Source organism: Pelodiscus sinensis, chromosome 17 (assembly GCF_052426305.1).
Source record: "Pelodiscus sinensis isolate ZL-2025 chromosome 17, ASM5242630v1, whole genome shotgun sequence".
NCBI classification, from domain to species: Eukaryota; Metazoa; Chordata; order Testudines; family Trionychidae; genus Pelodiscus; species Pelodiscus sinensis.
The window spans coordinates 23952521-23971158 of record NC_143068.1 but is presented as its reverse complement, the minus strand read 5'-3'; the positions used below and the strand labels follow the sequence as shown (position 1 = coordinate 23971158).

The following is an 18638-nucleotide window of genomic DNA, read 5'->3' as shown; positions in this document are numbered from 1 at the left end:
GGTTTCAGGAATGGTGCAGTGAACGCAATCTACAACCACAGACCTTCCCAATACGTACCGTATTGGAATACTTAATGGACTTCAGTGACATCAATTCCATAAGAGTCCATCTGTGAGCCATCACCATTTTCCACAAGCTGGTGAGCGACATTTCAGTGTTTGCTCATGCCATCGCTAAGCGGTTCCCAGCAAGTTTATCAAAACACGATCCCACATGCATCCACTTGTCCCACCTTGGGACTTGAATCTTGTGTTAAACTCCTTAAAAAGACCTCCCTTTGAACACTTAGCAACAGCCTCAATGCAGCACATGGTCATAAGTGTCTTTCCTTGTCACAATAGCATCAGCATGAAGAGTAAGTGAAATCTCAGCCCTTATGGTGGACCCACCATATACACTCTTAACTAACGATAAGATTATTCTCAGACCCCATCTGAACTGCGCGTGCCACCCAAGCACTGACTGCATCTACGGCCTTTCAACATAATGTCCTGCTAGCCGACATCTACAGGGTAGCTATGGTCTTCCACATACACTTTTGCACAACATTACGCATTACTGAAAGGACCAGTACCTACCATCTCCCATGGGCAATGCCATCCTTGCCTCTGCCGGTAGATGACTTGAAAGTCCCACCTCCACAATGGGGAGTACTGTTTTTTACTCAGCTGAGTGGGATACCCATAGGGGCACCATTCGAAGGAGAAGAAATTACTCATCTTGTGCAGTAACGATGGCTCTTCAAGATGTGTGTCCCTGTGGGTGCTCCACTACCCTCCCTTCCTCCACTCTACTTTGTAGTCTGTTACAGGATTTCCAGTAGAAAAGGAATGGTCGGAGACTCGTGCCATGCTCACAGCTAATGGACAAAAACAGTGCAAGATGGCTGCTGCACATGGGGAGGCACTGGTAGACTAAAAATCTCCCATTGCTGGCATGAGGATGCACCAACTCCTGAGTGGAGCACCCAGAGGGGGGACACATCTTGAAGAGCCATCGTTACTGCATAAGGTAACTTCTTCGTCTCTTTATGTTTAACCAGTTTACTGATTAAACAGGATTTTACAACCCTATTCCCATGCTATTTTGCATGCTTTGAGAATATATGCTCTGACCATAAATAGATGCCACTATAGCAGTCACTAGTCACAACAGCAATACCATTTGCACCATTTGTTCAAAGAATTCTCCCATTTTGACACTCTTGTGTCCAGGACAATAATTCAGTGGTAACCGCTCTCCACCATTCCCTGGTTCAGGGACAGGCTAAGTCTCAATCACTATGGATAGCTGGGCCCTAAGTACCATCAGTATGGGTTATGCCATATAGTTCCTCTTCCCCATCCCCTTTCACATCCCTTTTTAGGAACACCTCTCATTAAATTTGTCATCGCTGGCCAGGACTACCAGTACACTGAATTCCCTTTTGGCTTGTCTTCTGTGCCTTTTGGTTTTTAGCAGTTGTAGGATTATGGTAACAGTATACTTGAGAGAGTGGAATTCATGTCTTCCTGTATCTGGATGCTTGGTTACTGAGTGTCAGGCACTGAGAGGAAGTCTTCTCATTTACAACCTACTCAATTGTTTAAGTTTCATTCTGACCAGTGGAAAGTCCAACATTAGTTCCAATTCAAAGAATTGAGTTCACTTGGGCCATGATAGGATTCTCAGAGTTCAAGTATATTTTTACAAATCAGCTGCAGTCTTAATCTTCAACCACAGCCTGAGGGTGCTAGGCCATATGGCTGCATATGCACAGATAGTGCCCTGTATCCTCTTCAGATGTGTGATTGGCCTTCACCAGCCAGGATTATAGGCACCCTTGCCTCATTAATAGGTTGAGGGAGACCATCGGGACTTCCTGAAAGTTCAAGGCCTGTGGTCAGAATGAGAGGTTTCTGTATATAATAATGTCCTGGAGCTTTTTACCATTTATGGTACCTCTCAGGCCTTTCAGAATCTTATCAGGCTCAGCACTTCTCATACTCACTTTACCATCATGTTATGTGGAGCATATACCAATGTGCTTATCAGGAGGCAGTCATGCTCTGGAAGATTTACATTGGGGAAAATGTTCCCCCACCCATTGCCTATCACTTACCTCGGACCCACAGCCTCAGCTGGAATTTCTCCCTGACTTCAGTCATCTCTGACGCCTAGCATCCTTTGGCTTATCTTTGAAGTTTGGGGCATCCTGACAATTAACCTGTTAGTCATGAGAGAAAACAAAAAATGTCAGCTATTCTGCTACTGAGGAGGTCTCAGTCCAGGCTAGAGCTGTAAGAGAGTAGTCTGTTATTTGACTACTTGCATTCTCCCCCTCGCTTGCTGCCTCGATATCAGAGGCAGCAAAGGTGGGGAAGCAGGTGCCAGTGCTAGTGGGAGCCAGATTAAAAGATGGTTCCCCCCACCACTGTCTTCTGTCCCCCCACCTCTGTCAGAGGTAGTGGGGAGGGGCGAGAGAGGCTGTTCTGTCAGCAGCCCCTTGCCCTGGGGGGTCCCAGCTTCCTGCTGGTACCCTCTCTGGAAAGAGGTTGTTGTAGCAAAGCAGCCTCTGTCTGGGGGGGGGGGGGGTTCCACTTCCCACTGGGACCCTTTGCAGACAGAGGCTGCTGCCGCAAAGCATCCCCTGGCCAGGGCTGCTATTAGCTGGGCAGGCAGCCCTGCTCAGTCCTGGTTTGCCTCGGGACCAAACCCCACTGCAACTTTGCAATTTAAAAGGAAGTAGGATCCAGGTAGCTTGCCTCCTGGCTCCTACTGTGTTTTGAATTTTAAGAGCTACAGTATCAGAGGGGTAGCCGTGTTAGTCTGAATCTGCAAAAGCGACGAAGAGTCCTGTGGCACCTTATAGACTAACTGAAGTGTAGGAGCATAAGCTTTCGTGGGCAAAGACCCACTTCGTCAGATGCATCTGACGAAGTGGGTCTTTGCCCACGAAAGCTTATGCTCCTACACTTCAGTTAGTCTATAAGGTGCCACAGGACTCTTCGTCGCAAGAGCTACAGTGGGATTTGGTCCCTGAGCTGATGTGAGCAGGGGCTGAACTGTGCTGCCTACCTCTATCAAGAAGTTGATAAAAATTCTGTCAACTGCTTGATTACTATAATAACCTTAATTTAACATCCCTAGTCCAGGCTCCTTGAACAGTGCCTTCCACCTGAGCTTCTGGAATCAGCACTGTTATATGCCTTTCCACCCAATTCTGATAATCATGCAGGTCATTCTCAAGCTGAAACTGGATCATGCCAAGCTCATTCTTATTATGCAGTGTGGATGTTTCGTGGCTAGATGAAAAGGAGAGGAATAATGTTCAGAGGAAGTCCAGCAAGGCTTGCTTAGCTGTAGGAAGCTATCTACCATGGCAGCCAGATCAGCCTAATGGAAGCAATTCCCAACCTAATGATGGTCAGCTTGGGGCATTTGAACAAACCCCCCTTGCTGTTTACAGGACATCTTGGAGTACCCGTTACACCTTCAGTCTTCTGCTCTTATGTTTAGATCATCAAGAGTCCTTCTGGTAGCACTTTTGGCATTTCATCCATAGGAAAGTGTTTGGGGTTTTTTTTTTTCCATACTCCATGGCAGTGAGGTTCTTGAAAGAAGTCAGTGAGCTCCATCCACCAGTTAAGTGCCTGTTTCATTGTGGGACCTTAATACTTTTTTAATAACTCTTATGAGATCTCCGTTTGAGCCTCTGACAACTTCTTCCCACCCTTCTGTATGACAGAACTGCCGCCTTGGTGGTGATAAAGTTTGCAAGTAGAGTATGTAAGTTACAGACTTTGAGGGCAGAGCCCTTTACATCCAAGACTAAGTAACATATGGAGAACTTGGGCATTTCCTTGTGGGTCCTGCACAAGGTTCCATCAAAACTGGGCAGCAACATGTCCCCACAGCTGTATAACAAGCCCCACCCAGCCTGGGGTGCAGGGCTGCCACACACAAAAGTGGTTGGCTGGGAGAGGAGCACTTCTCCCTCAGCTGGTAGGGAGAGGATGTAGTAGTAGTGGGTGTAGAGCAGTATGTGCTAATTGGTAGTTACATATTGGTCCCAGAAATACACTGGGGTGACTAAAATTGTGCAAAGTTGCTGTAAATTATGACTTAGTGCTTATCTAGATAGTCTCACCATCCAGTGGATAAAGAGTATTGTAATAAAGTTTATTTTAATTGTTTGAAAGACTATTTAAAGAGAGGATAATCAGTTTGTGGCTTTTTTTTTTTTTAAACACTTCAGTTGCTGGTGTACACTCAGTTGGCTGTTTCTCAATCAAGATGAGTGGATTAGGAGAAAATTCCTTGGACAGCTTGACCAATGAATCAAGGAAACGCAAGCCATTGCCCTGTGATGCCCAAGGACCCGGGTACAGTATGCACATTCTCCTCAGTTTTTTTATTAGGTTTTTTCATAATAAAGCTATAAATAGTGCAGTGTGTTTTTGTGGTGTTTTTGTTTATAGGCTTTGGGAGGGCTATCAAATTATTTAAAAAATGAATTGTGATTAATCACATTATTAAACTGAGTGCCATTTATTTAAATATTTTGGATGTTTTCTACATTTTCAAATATAGTAAACTTCCGATAATCCGGCACCTTTAGGACCCAGGGGGTGCTGGATTATCAGATATGCTGGACTATTGAAAGGGTGGGGTCGATAGTCCGGCTCTGCCCCAGGTGTCCCCGATTCAGCCACTGCTGGTCAGTTTCGGCAGCGGCTCAATCGGGGACGCCTGGGGCAGAGCAGCTGGGGTGCTGCCGAGTTGGTCCGGTTGCGCAGCCCTTTGGCGCTGTGAGACCAACCCAGCAGCACCCTAGCTGCTCCTGGGGATGCCTGGGACAGAGCAGCTGGGGTGCTGCCAGGTTGGTTCCACAGCACCACGGGGTGGCGCTACGGGACCAACCCGGCAGAACTCCAGCGGCTCTGCCCATGGCTTCCCCGATTCAGCTGCTGGTCAGTTTCAGCAGTGGCTGAATCGGGGAAGCCAGGCGCAGAGCAGCTCCAATTGTCCCGCAGCCAGAGCACTTCTGGGTTCCTGATGGTGCCAGAACATCAGGAGTGCCGGAGCATTGGATGCCGGACCAATGCAGTTTTACTGTATATTGATTTCAGTTATAACAAAGAATACAAAATGTATAGTGCTCACTATATATTTATTTTTGGTTAGAAGCATTTGCCCTGTAAAAACATCATGTAGCCTGCTTTTCGTTTACAATGTTATCTGAAAGAGAGAATAGGCATTGGTATAGCACAGTTATAGCTGGTGTTGCAAGATATTTACCTGCCAGATGTACTGAGGATTCAGATGTCCCTTCATTGCTTCAACTACTATTCCTATGGACACGTGTCCATGCTGATAGTGGGTTCTCCTCAATAACAATCCAAAAGCAAAGCAGACCAACACATTAATTTTCATCGTCTGAGACAGATGCCACAAACAGATGGTTGATTTTGGTTTTTGATTGTTTGGGGTCTGTAGTTGTTGCAGCAGAGTGTTGCTCTTCAAGACTTCTAAAAGCTTGCTCCACCCTCATCTCAGATTTTGGATGGAATTTCAGATTCTTAAATTTTAGGGCAAGTACTGTAACTATTTTTACATAGTCTTACATTTGTACCTTCGTTGCATTTTGTTAAATGATGTGTGAAAATGTTCTTACAATGAACATGTATTGGTTCATCGTCCGAGACTGTTATAATATGAAATACATGACCGAATGTGGGTAAAGCAGATCAGGAAATTTACAGTTCTCGCCCAAGCAATTCAGTCACAAATTCAATTAATGCATTATTTCTAATGAGCATCATCAGCATAGAAGCCTGTCCTCTGGAATGTTGGTGAAGTATGCTAGACATTTGTATGTCCCTTCATATCTTGCATGTACATATCTTGCAATCCAGCTACATAAGTACAAGAAATAGGACTGGCTGGACTTGTAGGCACTAAAGTTTTAAATTGTTTTTTAGTGAGGTTATCTAACAAAAAGAATCTACATTTGGAAGTTATGCTTTCATGATAAAAAGATTGCACTACAGGATTTGTGAATTGAGGTGAATTGAAAAATACTCTTTTGTTTATCACTTTTATAGTGAAAATATTTGTAATAAATAATATAGTGAGCACTGTATACTGTTTTATATTATATTTTCTATTATGTAGCACTGATTATTCGCAGTTAGTTTTTAAAATTGATTAATTTATTTGAGTTAATTGTGAGAGTTAATTCGGATTAATCAACAGCTTAGTTTTAGTTGAAATGAATATTAACAAAATTTTGCTAATTATTTATATTTAAGTCCATCCACCCTTGCCCTTGGGCAAGGAATTCTGACTGTCCCCTATAACTCCTTCTGCCAAGGTGCTCTGAGTACCTCATGTCCTCTTGCCTTGCCCCCCATGCTACTGACTCCTTTTCACCCCCCTCTTTTATTAGGGGGCTTTTGTGTGCCCACATCCTTCCCCCATGGCAGGGGCTCTGTATGGACTGTATTTTCCTCCCATACGTGGGTCTCTATGCTCAGTCCCATACCAAAATCCTGTATTGTTTTGCCCATGCCAGGTTCTCTGCATGCCTCCTCCCTTTCCCCCATGGTAGGGTTTTGTAGTCCTGCGTCTTCATACCCATCGCCCCCAGCAATCCCTGCAGCTTGGTATACGCACCAAGTCCCCATCTCCCCTTCCTTGTATCTAGGACCATCCCAAATTCACAGCCATGAAAAATGCATCCAAAATTGTGAAATTTGATCTTCCCTGTATGAAATTTTGTCTTTTGTGAGCTTTGATCCTATTCTATATAGATTTCACTGGGAAGTCCAGCATTGCTCAAGTCCAGTTTTGTGGTGGGGTTACAAAGTTATTTTTTGCCATCCTTTCTTTTGTGCTTCCTTCAGAGCTGGATGGCTGGAAGGCGGAGGCTGCTGACTAAGGGCCCAACTCTGAAGGCAGCAATGCAGAAACAAGGGTAGAAATACCATCCTAGGCCATCCTTCCTTTTGCAGTACTGCTGGCAGCAGCTCTTACTTGAGACTTAGGCTTCTGTCTAGTAGCCACCGTTCTTTGGCTGTACGGTTCAGAAGGTAGCACAGAAGTAAGGGTGGCAATACCACGATTCCCCTAAAATAACCTTGTACATGCGCGCGCGCACACACAGTTTTCTTTTGGCTTAGGTTCCTTTTAATTATAACTCTGTGACTTTTCAGATTTAAATAGCTGAAATCATGACATTTATAGTTAAAAAAAAATCTTATGATCGTGAAATTGACTAAAAAGGAGCATGAATTTTTCAGGTCCCTACTCATGTCCACTCGTTCCTCTCTAAGAACAATGAGAAGTCCTGTGGCACCTTATAGACTAACAGATTTATTGGCGCATAAGCTTTCGTGGGCAAAGACCCACTTCATCAGATGTATGTAGTGGAAATTCCTGCTGGAATTTGCATTACATGCATCTGATGAAGTGGGTCTTTGCCCACGAAAGCTCATGCTCCAAAAAATCTGTTAGTCTATAAGGTGCCACAGGACTTCTCGTTTTTCTTGCAGATTCAGACTAACATGGCTACCACTCTGATACTGGTTCCTCTCCAGGTTGCTAAGATTTTCCCATTTTCCTCTTTCCTCCTGCGTTCCAGGATCGCTACTTTGCCCTCCCCATTGTCACTACCTACAGACACCACACCCAGACGTCTAGGGCCTCCCTGCTTTTTGTAAGGACTTAGTTCTGAGAGTATCCAAACTATAGTCTGTCTTTCTTCAGCAAGTTAAGATGCTATCACTAGTATGCGTGGACAGCCACAGGAGGCAGCAGAGAAGTTCTTCTGCCTGCACCACCAGTCAGTCTAGGAGCCCTGATTTTGCTGTGAAACCAGTTTTACTGGTATTCTGATGTACCTTAAAATCAATAGATTTATGCCCAATGATGTCTAGAACATTTCCTGAAATTCTGGAATTAATGGGTGTGACATTCCATACACATTGTGTTACTGACAGAGAAATGTCATTGAATTAGATGTTAAACTTTGGGTACGTCTAGACTACATGCCTCTGTCGCCAGAGGCATGTAGATTAGGCTACCAGACATAGTAAAATGAAGCGGCGATTTAAATAATGGCCGCTTCATTTAAATTTACATGGCTGCCGCGCTGAGCCGACAAACAGCTGATCAGCTGTTTGTCGGCTCAGCGCGATAGTCTGGGCGCGCGGGTGGCGACATCAAAGGTATTTGTCGACCACCCAGGTAAACCTCATCCCATGGCGCGGCAGCCATGTAAATTTAAATGAAGCGGCGATTATTTAATTCGCCGCTTCATTTTCCTATGCCTGGTAGCCTAATCTACATGCCTCTGGCGACAAAGGCATGTAGTCTAGCTGTACCCTTTGTTTATAGCTTTTTGGCTGAGCAAAACACCGCTGCAGCTTTTCCCACCTTAAAATGCCTTTATAATACAAATACACTAGCTTTGTATTTGTCATTTGGAATTTTCATTACATTCACTTAGAGAAAATATTCACAACAGTTATTTTTGGCATACATTCCTTTTTATGGTTCTGTTTAAACCCACAGGTGTGTAAATTGACTAGATGAATGTCTGCTAGTTAAACTTAAGTATCTGAAGTGCATCAGAGATGACAGTGTGATCATAGTTATTGTTTGTTGAAATTTATGTACATTAAATGCTGTTTTTTGTTTCTAGTCTCACATGCAGTGGTGAGAAACGCCGACGTGAGCAGGAAAGCAAATATATTGAGGAACTAGCTGAGTTGATATCTGCTAATCTGAGTGACATTGACAATTTCAATGTCAAACCAGATAAATGTGCAATTTTAAAGGAAACTGTAAGACAGATCCGGCAGATAAAGGAACAAGGTAAGGATTTCTCGCTCCAATTGTAAGGAAGAATATTTATTTTTATATCAAGAAGCTGCTTCTATCCAAAACAATAGTTGTTGAGACAATACAATGGAATTTTCATGTCTCAGACCCTGATTTAGGAAAGCACTTCAGCGCATAGTTAAATCCATCCCTGTTCCAGGCTTATTTGCTATTCAGCAATTAGTACATGCTGAATTTTAAGCATGTGGTTGGTGCAGTAACCAGACTTTTTGGCCCATGGCCCAGGTGGCTCAATGCCAACTTTTCCATGGACCACCAGTTGCCAATGGAAATTCGCCGTTAATTACATAATTACACTCGAGCCATTTTGCTACTGCTGCAGCTAGGGAGAACAGTTTGGATACTTCTAGACTTACTTTCACTTTCAAAAGAAGATATGCAAATTTTGTGGTAATTTGCATATCTTCTTCCGATTGCTTTTTCGAAAGAGTTTTTTCCGAAAAAGCAAGCAGTTTAGATTTGGTTCTTGCGGGGGGGAAAAAACCCTTTTTTCGAAAAAACCTGTAAACCTCAATTTTTGAGATTAAGATTTTTTCGAAAAAGAGACTGGAAGAAGATATGCTAATTACCACCAAATTTGCATATCTTCTTTCGAAAGTAAAAGTAAGTCTAGACGTACCCTTTAATTTAACCAGTAAGAAATAATAATTTAAATTATTAAACGAATTAAGCACTTAACTTTCTCATGTTATTTTATCAAACTTCATTTTAGATTTACTGTTCTGGGGTTCCAGGGTTAGTGGATTTTGTGGACTCCCTTTGGCTCTGCGGTTGGGACAGAAATGGCGGGGGGGGGGGGGGAAGGTTCAGTGTGTGAGACAGGGCTGCCAGTGAGAGAAATGGGGGGTGCAGGATCTTGGTGCGAGGCAGGGTGCAGAACAGGGTGAGGATGCAATGTTTGGATGGGAGGTAGGGTGCAGGAGCAGTCTGGGAGTACGGTGTCTGGCCAGGAGGAATGAGCAAGGGAAGGTGTGGTGTGTTGCCAGGAGGGAGAGGTGCAGGAGCAAGGGAGGGTGTAGGAATGGGCTAGGAGTGGGGTGTGTCTGGCCAGGTGGAGGGTGCAGGAGCACGGTAAGATGCAGGAATAGGCTGGAGGTGTAGGGTGTCTGGCCAGCGAAGAGGGTGCAGGAGCAGGCTTGGGGTGCTGGGTCTTGGTGGGGGAGGAGCGTGTGAGGGGGTTGGGGTAGTGGGAGTCTGGGCATGAGGGGGTTGGGGGCACTTACTTGCTTTCGTGCCCTGCGCCGCTCCCAGGTATGGCCTGCCGCTGCTCCCATTGGCTGGATTCCAGCCGATGGAAGCAGCAGAGAAACCCAGCTCCCCCCCAGCCATGGGAGGGGGAGCGCTTCTTCCCCATAAGCTGGATCGGCTTGGGGCTTGCTTTCCTCCCACCCCACCCCCATCCTTGTGAGGGCAAGACTGGAGCGCCAGCATGGGCTGCCTGCTGCAGTGGGAAGGAGCTAGGGCTGAGCTCAAGCTACGGACCACCTGGAAGTTCAGAACCACTGGGTTAGTGGGACTAAATCCAGTGCTTGAAGTGGAGCAAGTGCTTAACACTCTTTATAAATAAGGAAGTTTCCGGAATCAGGGCCTAACATTGTTGGTTGTTCAAAGTACACCATTTGTTATTAGCTTCCTTAAACTATTTAAACATGCAATAAAAGCTTAAAATAGCTCTAAAAGCAGTTCTTCAAAACATAGATGGACTAGTTGCCAACTAAGGATGTTAAATTTAATCAACTAATCGAATAGTTGATGTACTTTGCATCAACTATTTGATTAATTGATAAGGGTGCCTCTGCCTTTGAAATGTAGTTAGATCCCTGACGGCTCTTATTACATTTCAAAGGCGGAAGCGCCACAGTACGTTTCAAAAGCAAAGCGCTGCTGGGAGCGCAGGGACATCTAGGGACTCAGACAGTCCTGTCCCTTGCCCTGCTCGTGCTACATTTCAAAGGTGGAAGCCCCGCCAGTTCCCAACTGCGCCCCTGTCCCTTCTCCCCACAGAGACAGTGCTGGGTGGAACAAGCTTTTAAGCTGGCTTCCCCAAGCACCGGATCCTGCCCTCCCTTGCTGCCTCTGTCTGATATAGGCAGCAAGTGGGGGGGGGGGGGGGGGGCGTGACTAGTTGAGTCACTAGTCTATTATCCCATAAGCATTTGCTTATTGGATAGTTGACTAGTCACTTACATCCCTCTTGCCAACTGGGATAGTCTACTGCCCATTAATTAAAAGTTTACTGCCAACTTGGGTGGTTTGAAATTAATTTATAAAAGAAACTCAGTTTCTGATAAAGCACCGTTTCAGAACAATGTCCTGAATTTTTAAATTATTTTTTAAAATATGTTGCATTTTTGTGTCTTTGCTGCTCCCTTTTTCATATTTGAAAGCCTTTCTAGCAAGGGAAAATAATGGGGGTCCAATACAGTCAGACTGCAACTAGCTGACAGTGTGACCAATTAAAAAGTGCCATTAATGGTAGACAAAAATGTAAGTGCAAAACCCCCACCGAAAAAACAAGCCAACCAACTTGGGGGGAAAAGTAGAGGAACATCTATTTCACTAATGTCCTACGGTTACAGTAACCTTAAATTTTACTTGTAACAATAGTAATTTTTTAGAGAAATATTGTTTCATTTTCTGTTTCGCCCTAAACCTTGTAAATGCAAGGCATATACTAATAGAAGTGACTTCAAAAAATTAGATTATATATCAGGCTTATGCCAGTTCCTTGAGTTTCCACTCAGTAGTAAATTATATTAGCCTGCTGGAATATATAGTACATTGTACCTAGAATGGTATACAGTAAAACTCCATTGGTCCAGCATCCAATGCTCCGACATTCCTGATGGTCTGGCACCATCAGAAACTTGGAACTGCTCCAGCTGCCGGACAATTGGAGATGCTCTGCGCCCAGCTTCCCTGATTCAGCTGCTGCTGAAACTGACCAGCAGCTGAATCGAGGAAGCCAGGGTGCTCCCGGGTTGGTCCCGTAGCGCTGCCCCTCTGGGCTGCGGGACCAACCTGGCAGCACCCCAGCTGCCTTTGGGGATTCCTGGGGAAGAGCAGCTGGAATGCTGCCGGGTTGGTCCCGCAGCACTGAAAGGCGGCGCTGTGGGCCCAACCCGGCAGCACCCCGGCTGCTCTGCCCCAGGCATCCCCAAATCAGCCGCTGCTGAAACTGGCCAGCGGCTGACTCCAGGAAGCCCGGGGCAGAGGTGCTCTTCCCCAGGCTTCCTGGAATCAGCCACTGGTCAGTTTCAGTAGCAGTTAAATCGGAGACGCCTGGGACAGAGCAGCAGGGGTGCCGAGGGACGGCGCTACGGGACCAACCCAGCAGCACCCCAGCTGCTCTGTCCCAGGCGTCTCCAAGAGCAGCTGGGGTGCTGCCGGGTTGATCTGGCAGCGCCGAAGGGCGGCGCTACCGGACCAACCCGGCAGCACCCTGGCTGCTCTGCCCCAGGCGTCCCCAATTCAGCTGCTGCTGAAACTGACCAGCAGCGGCTGAATCGGGGACGCCTGGGGCAGAGCTGGACTATCAGAAGGGGGGGCTATGAGGAGTATGGGATGGCATCCCCCCCCACCCCACCCCACGCCCCTCATACCGCCCCCTTCTAATAGTCCGGCATATTTGATAATCTGAGTCCTAAAGGTGCAGGATTATCAGAAGTTTACTGTACTTCCAAATTCTGCTTTGTCTGCCATGTTGGAACATGGTTTTATTTTTTAAAGTAGCCTTAATTGGTATTTTGGATGTACTTTCCCAGTGGAACTATTCCTGCTTTATTGTGCACTTTACTGGTTGATGATCTTCCTCTGATACATTAAACTCCTGTTGTAGTATACTTAAACAGCCACTGTGTGTCACAGTAATATTTTGCTGCTTGTTTTCCATTACTTTACTGGTGGTTTTATGTTTATTCCCCCCTCCCCCCCGTTGTAACTAACTTATTTATTGGTATATTTTAGGTTATAAATGTTGAAAATGTTTTTTAATTATTGACTTCAGATATGATTAAATAATCTGCAGAACGCCAAGTGAGAATTTGTTTTCAGCCTTGTGTTTTCATTTGGATCCAAAAATACAATTAAAGAGCAAATCATACATTCTGAATGTTAAATAGGGTTACTTTCTAGACTTAAGTCTTAACATAATTTAAAATGTTTATGCTCTACATGGTTATATAGGAAAAAGGTGCGAATTAGAAAGCTTTTCATTAGATTGAAAAGTTTGTGTTGGCCAGCCAAAAGTGACCAAAAGACAGTTGTTTCATAAAGCAATCATCTTCCCAGTGGAAGAAGTTTTGTCATGGAAAATGTGGTAATCGTATGATATTCCCAGATTTGCTAGGTGCTTTCAAATTCACAGGAAAACACAAACCATGCCCTGAAGTTCCAACTCTGTTAAAAAAAAAAAAAAAAAAAAAAAAGCATCGTACTTCCTCTGTACATATATTTGTAACATTAATTACATGATTTCATTTACAGTTTCATTGCTAATTCTCAGGCTTCATGGAATGCAGCAAATAACCTCAAAAATATATTTCTATGCTTCCGCATATAAAATGGTTCTTTTTTGAAAACTTGTCTTTGTTTTTAGGAAAAACATCATCCAGTGATGATGATGTACAGAAGGCTGATGTATCTTCTACAGGTCAAGGGGTTATTGATAAGGATTCATTGGGACCTCTTTTACTACAGGTAAATGTAAAGGATGCCCTAGTTGGTACAACAAAAGGGGAATTGATCTTGCATATTCTTAAGCAATAGATTGTGACAACTTTGAGAAATGCCAGCAGTCCGACAACAAAAATTAGTATGCAATGGAAATGTAGCAAATTGCTTTAAAAGATCAAGAAATAAAATTCATCATTGTTTTCTCAACTCTGCTGAAGCAGTTCAGAAGGATTCAAAATCAGATAGCATTTGGATCTGCCTTAACATGCTGTTCATTTTTGTAGTAGTCCCAGTAAATGACTAATGAAATATATTGACTAGTCTTGGCATTCAAGGATTTTTTTCTTTTATCTCAGGAAATTGCCATGAAGGATTGTGGGTCACTTTCACAACTTTATGATAGTCTATATAGACCATGGGTGTGATTCTGGGAAGAAATGAGCACCTGAACTTCCACTGTCTTAAGAGGGAGTTATAGGCACAACATGGTGCTTCCTAAGATAATACGCCTTTGTGCAGTAGATGTTTGCTGCTGCCCTACTTTGCTGAGATTTCAGATTATGTAACAGTCTCTTAGGTAACATTTTTAAGAATTCTAAAAAGCAGCAAACCACTCCTACTGCTTAGTACACAAAGTAGCTGTGTCTGTTGTAGGCTGCTCCATTAGTCAGTAATGGAATATTTTCAGAGCTAATAATCTTAGAGTTATTCTAATACCTTTTCTGATTTGGGAATGCGTACATTGATTTTTTTTTTAAAGTGAGTAGTCTCTCTTCTTTAATGTCCTTCATTGCTGTTGAAAATATATTCTTAAGAAGGCTACTTCCCTTAAACACTACTCCTACTTCTTAAAGATCTTGTGGCAAATTTATATTCCTGACTTTGACTTCATTATATTATTATAGAAGTCATTGAGATGTCACAGATTCAGTGTTATATTTCCAGCCCAAAAGAGTTACAAACTAATTATCGCTATGTTAAGCTCAATAGTTGAAGAAACAAATGAACAAAGAGTTTCTAATATTCAGAAGCATTCCTTACAGTGAAAGTTTCTCTTGAAATAAAACTTGAAACTTTAACTCTTCTATTTAAAAAGCTAAGTAATTCTTCTAAACTACAACATTTTATCTCCCACTTTATTTTTAAAATTAACTGTATTAGCAAGTCTGGTATTTTTCTGTATGTGTTTATAATATGTTGTTGAAATATATTTTTAGGCATTGGATGGTTTCCTGTTTGTAGTAAATCGAGATGGGAACATTGTGTTTGTATCAGAAAATGTCACACAGTATCTGCAATATAAACAAGAAGATTTGGTTAATACAAGCGTCTACAGTATCTTGCATGAAGAGGACCGAAAAGACTTCCTTAAAAATTTACCCAAATCTGCAGGTAATAAAATCTTTACCTAGGTTCTCAGACTTCTTTAAAAAACAAACAAACAAACAAACAACTTCCAAAGTTAATTACATTACAAAACAAATCTTTAAGTCACAGCTATCACTTGCCTTGAGGTTTAGAATATAACTTTATATTAATTTTTTTAATTAAATTGATATGAGTATTGAAAATTGATTATTCATTCTTTGCTGTTGGCAGACTAGCAAAAGAATAAAAACAATATTCCATAACCAGGATTATGGTTTTAAAGCCATCAAAAAATATTTAAAATGTTGATTTCAAACTAGAAATTTTATAAACAACTAAATACGAGAAGTTAGGTGCAGATATTCATTATGTGTGGTTGTAGTGAACAAATGCCTAGGTTTATAGTGTGGCATGTCTCTATACTTTGATAAATAAAGAGGGTTGGGCACATGAGGGTCTTTTGTCTGGTTCTAAGAGATTGATTATACATAAGGCTTCAAGTCTGTCATGTAAGTTATAGATTGTGACATTCTGGGACCTCTGTGACTTGTGCAGCAGCTGATATGACTGACCCCAGGTCTGCAGGAGCTGGGTAGTTCTTAGGCCAGCTGTACTGCCATCAAGGCCCCTTCTCCCCCAGTACCAGCAGCAGTCCTATAGTGCTCTGGAAGCTGTCCTTCCAAAGCACTGCAGATTTAGTCAGGGATATGTAGTACAAATAATGGATAGGTCACAGGCCATGAATTTTTGTTTTCTGCTCATGAACTGCCCTTTTACTACAAATACCCATGACTAAAATCTAGCCTTAATTTATGCATGGACTTGCTTATTCTAGAATACAAGAGCTTTATTCTGAAATGACTTAGTACGCTTCAAGTAAACTACTTCAGAATAAGGCACTTTATTCCAGTATGAGAGCTTTCACACATGGAAGTAATCAAGAATAGCTGTTCCAGAATAACTCCGTGTGAAAACAGGCCCTAAAATAATTTAACTCAAATTCTTTCCACATCCCAATGAAGCTCTGGAAATCTGTTAACAATTCAGCTTTGAAGTGTGTCTCCCCATTTTGAAGCAGAATATGTAGGTTCTTTAGACCTTCTGCTTTTCAAGTAGAAGCTGCCTGTCTGAACTCCATAAGCACTGTAGTTTTAAGCAAAAAGCGGATTATATGGTTTCAGAATCTTATAACTGTGTCGCTAAACATCTGAGGTTTGAAGTCTGTGAACAAATCTTCCCAAAAAGCCTTCTGTTATTCCAAGAATATCAGTTTGGAACTACTGGGTTTTATTTTCTTTTGGCAAGGAATGACTTTTTACGTTCCCTTTTGACTGGGGCTGAAAGAGATGACATTTTCTCACTTGGCAGTAAAGAACACTATCCTCAAAATATTATTATAATGGCCTTTTGACAAATCTTTTTGAAGTGTTATGGTATCTTCAAAAATCAGAGACCGGGTGGGTTAAATATCTTACCATACTCACCTTTTCTCTCTAATATCCTGGTATCAGCACAACTACAATAACACTATACACTTAATAATCAGCCAATTAAGAATTAATTTTATCTTAAACTCTTAATGAATTTTTATGATTATTTTCTTTTAGTTAATGGAGTTGCTTGGACCAATGAAACACCTAGACAGAAGAGCCATACATTTAATTGCCGTATGTTGGTAAAAGCATCTCATGATCTTTTGGATGATTTGGGCAGCAGCCAGGATTCACGTCAGAGATACGAAACCATGCAGTGTTTTGCTTTATCTCAGCCCCGAGCTATGATGGAAGAAGGAGAAGGTAAATAACTATAGTTATTTACTACATAATATATATTATGAAGCCTGGGGATTCAGAACTTCATATTTTTTAATAATTTAAGAGCTAAATGCAAAATCCTCAAATCTTGTCTCCCATATTATGCCTTTATCTTAATATAGAATACAGATTAAAGTAACTCTTTTATTGCAGATTTGCAGTCTTGTATGATTTGTGTGGCACGTCGCATTTCTACAGTGGAAAGGGTATTTTCAGCCAACCCAGAAAGTTTTATTACGAGACATGACCTTTCAGGTGAGAAATCCACTGGAGGTGCAGGTTATAGATGGCTCCTCTTTGTTGATTTTCTTTTCTTATGTATAAAGTAATTTATGGCAGATAAGTTTTAATGCTCATACTGTTGCATCTTCCTTTAACTTGGTAATATTTCAAATTATTTACCTTCCATTCTCCTCCAATAAACACCTCAGGAATACTTCTAATTATATATCAAATCAATGAAGATTCATTGAGAGAATTTCTCATTCCTTCTGTAACATCATGAAATGTTTATAGACTTCTGTGTCATTTAAATTTGAAATATTTAAACACATTTTTGGGCAGTTTTTTTTTCTTTCATGTGCCAGTTACCTGCAGCTCCTATTGATTTCAGTGTAGTTCTTTATACTCTCTGCAAACGGTGCTGTCAGGGTCTCTCTTTGGTTGCCTAAAACCAGTGAAAGCCAAAATTCTTATATACTTTTGAGAATTTTGCCATTAACCCCTGGATACTTTGATTTTCTTATGTAAAACTACAAGATCCTTCAGGACAAGGATGTGGTGGGTGCAGGAGTCAAGGGCAATGGCTTGGGGATGTGGGGGCATCTCTAGGCTGGGAGTGTGGGGATGCAGGAATCAGGGTTAGGAGTGAGGAGCGCTTGGGGCAGGGGGCTGTGTATGTGGGGGGAGGTGCAGGAATCAGGGTTTGAGGCGAGGAGGGCATCAGGGCAGGGAGTGGCTTTGTGTGAGGATGCAGGACTCTGGTTTTGGAGGCGAGGAGGGACTCAAGACTGGTGAGGCAGGGGGTGCAGGAGCCAGCAGGGGCCGCAGTGGCTTCCTGAGGCAGTCCGTGGTGCGGGCTGCGCTGCCTGGGCAGTGGCTTTCTGGTGCTGGCCGTGACAGAAGCCATGCTGCCCAGGGGGTGGCCGGGAAGATTAACTCCATCACTGCCCCCTGCTGAACACACAAGTGTATAGACAGACACTCTCACTCAGACAAGCTCTCTCATACTTATAGTAGATGATATGGTAATAACTTACCTCACTTTGGTGTTCAGAATTTATGTTCATAAAACACTTTGATATCCTTGCATGGGAGGGAGTGTATAAGTGCAGAGTTTGAATAGATGCTTAGAACAAATATGATTTCAGTGCCTAGATCAGGGGTCAGCAACTTATGGCAAATGTGCTGTTAAGTGGCACACAAGATAATTTTCACTAGCACGCAAGCTTCCCCGCCTAATGTGGCATGAGGGGAACATTAGGCTTCTCCTTACCACGCGGCAGCACCTGCCTCCGTACCTCCCCACCAGAGAGAACTTAGGCACACTGGGCACTTTGTCTGCAAGCAGCTGGGGTGGCTTCTGGTGGCGTGGTGTTTCCGGAGTTTAGATAATTTTTCAAGTCACACCACCATACATCACACAGCCCCCTCCTTTCCCCCTCGGTACTGCCTCTGCCAGGTGGGGACCTGGTCTGGCCACACCATCTCCTCCTCTATCTCCAGGCAACCACTTGTTGTTACAGCGACTGCTGACACTGCAGGGGAGGCAGCCAGGTCTGAGGCAAAACCCTTAGCGCTGCTGCTTCAGCCACAGGAGGGGCTGTGCAAAGCCCGGCTGGTTGCTGCAAGGCGGGGGCACTCTGGCTGCTCTCTCTCCCCCCTCCACATTCCAC

At 43.2% G+C, this 18638-nt stretch overlaps 1 protein-coding gene across 9 annotated transcripts in view; it reads left to right on the top strand.

The window, feature by feature from the left end:
* NCOA3 (nuclear receptor coactivator 3) overlaps positions 1 to 18638 on the top strand; it is a 191549-nt gene that overhangs the window by 140109 nt on the left and 32802 nt on the right. For all 9 annotated transcript variants that reach the window (XM_089769690.1, XM_089769688.1, XM_075901554.2 and 6 more), the window contains 6 exons: positions 4239 to 4365; positions 8688 to 8860; positions 13485 to 13585; positions 14779 to 14953; positions 16537 to 16725; positions 16897 to 16998. In XM_089769690.1, the coding sequence (XP_089625816.1) occupies positions 4239 to 4365; positions 8688 to 8860; positions 13485 to 13585; positions 14779 to 14953; positions 16537 to 16725; positions 16897 to 16998 (867 nt within the window). The remainder of the gene's footprint in view (positions 1 to 4238; positions 4366 to 8687; positions 8861 to 13484; positions 13586 to 14778; positions 14954 to 16536; positions 16726 to 16896; positions 16999 to 18638) is intronic.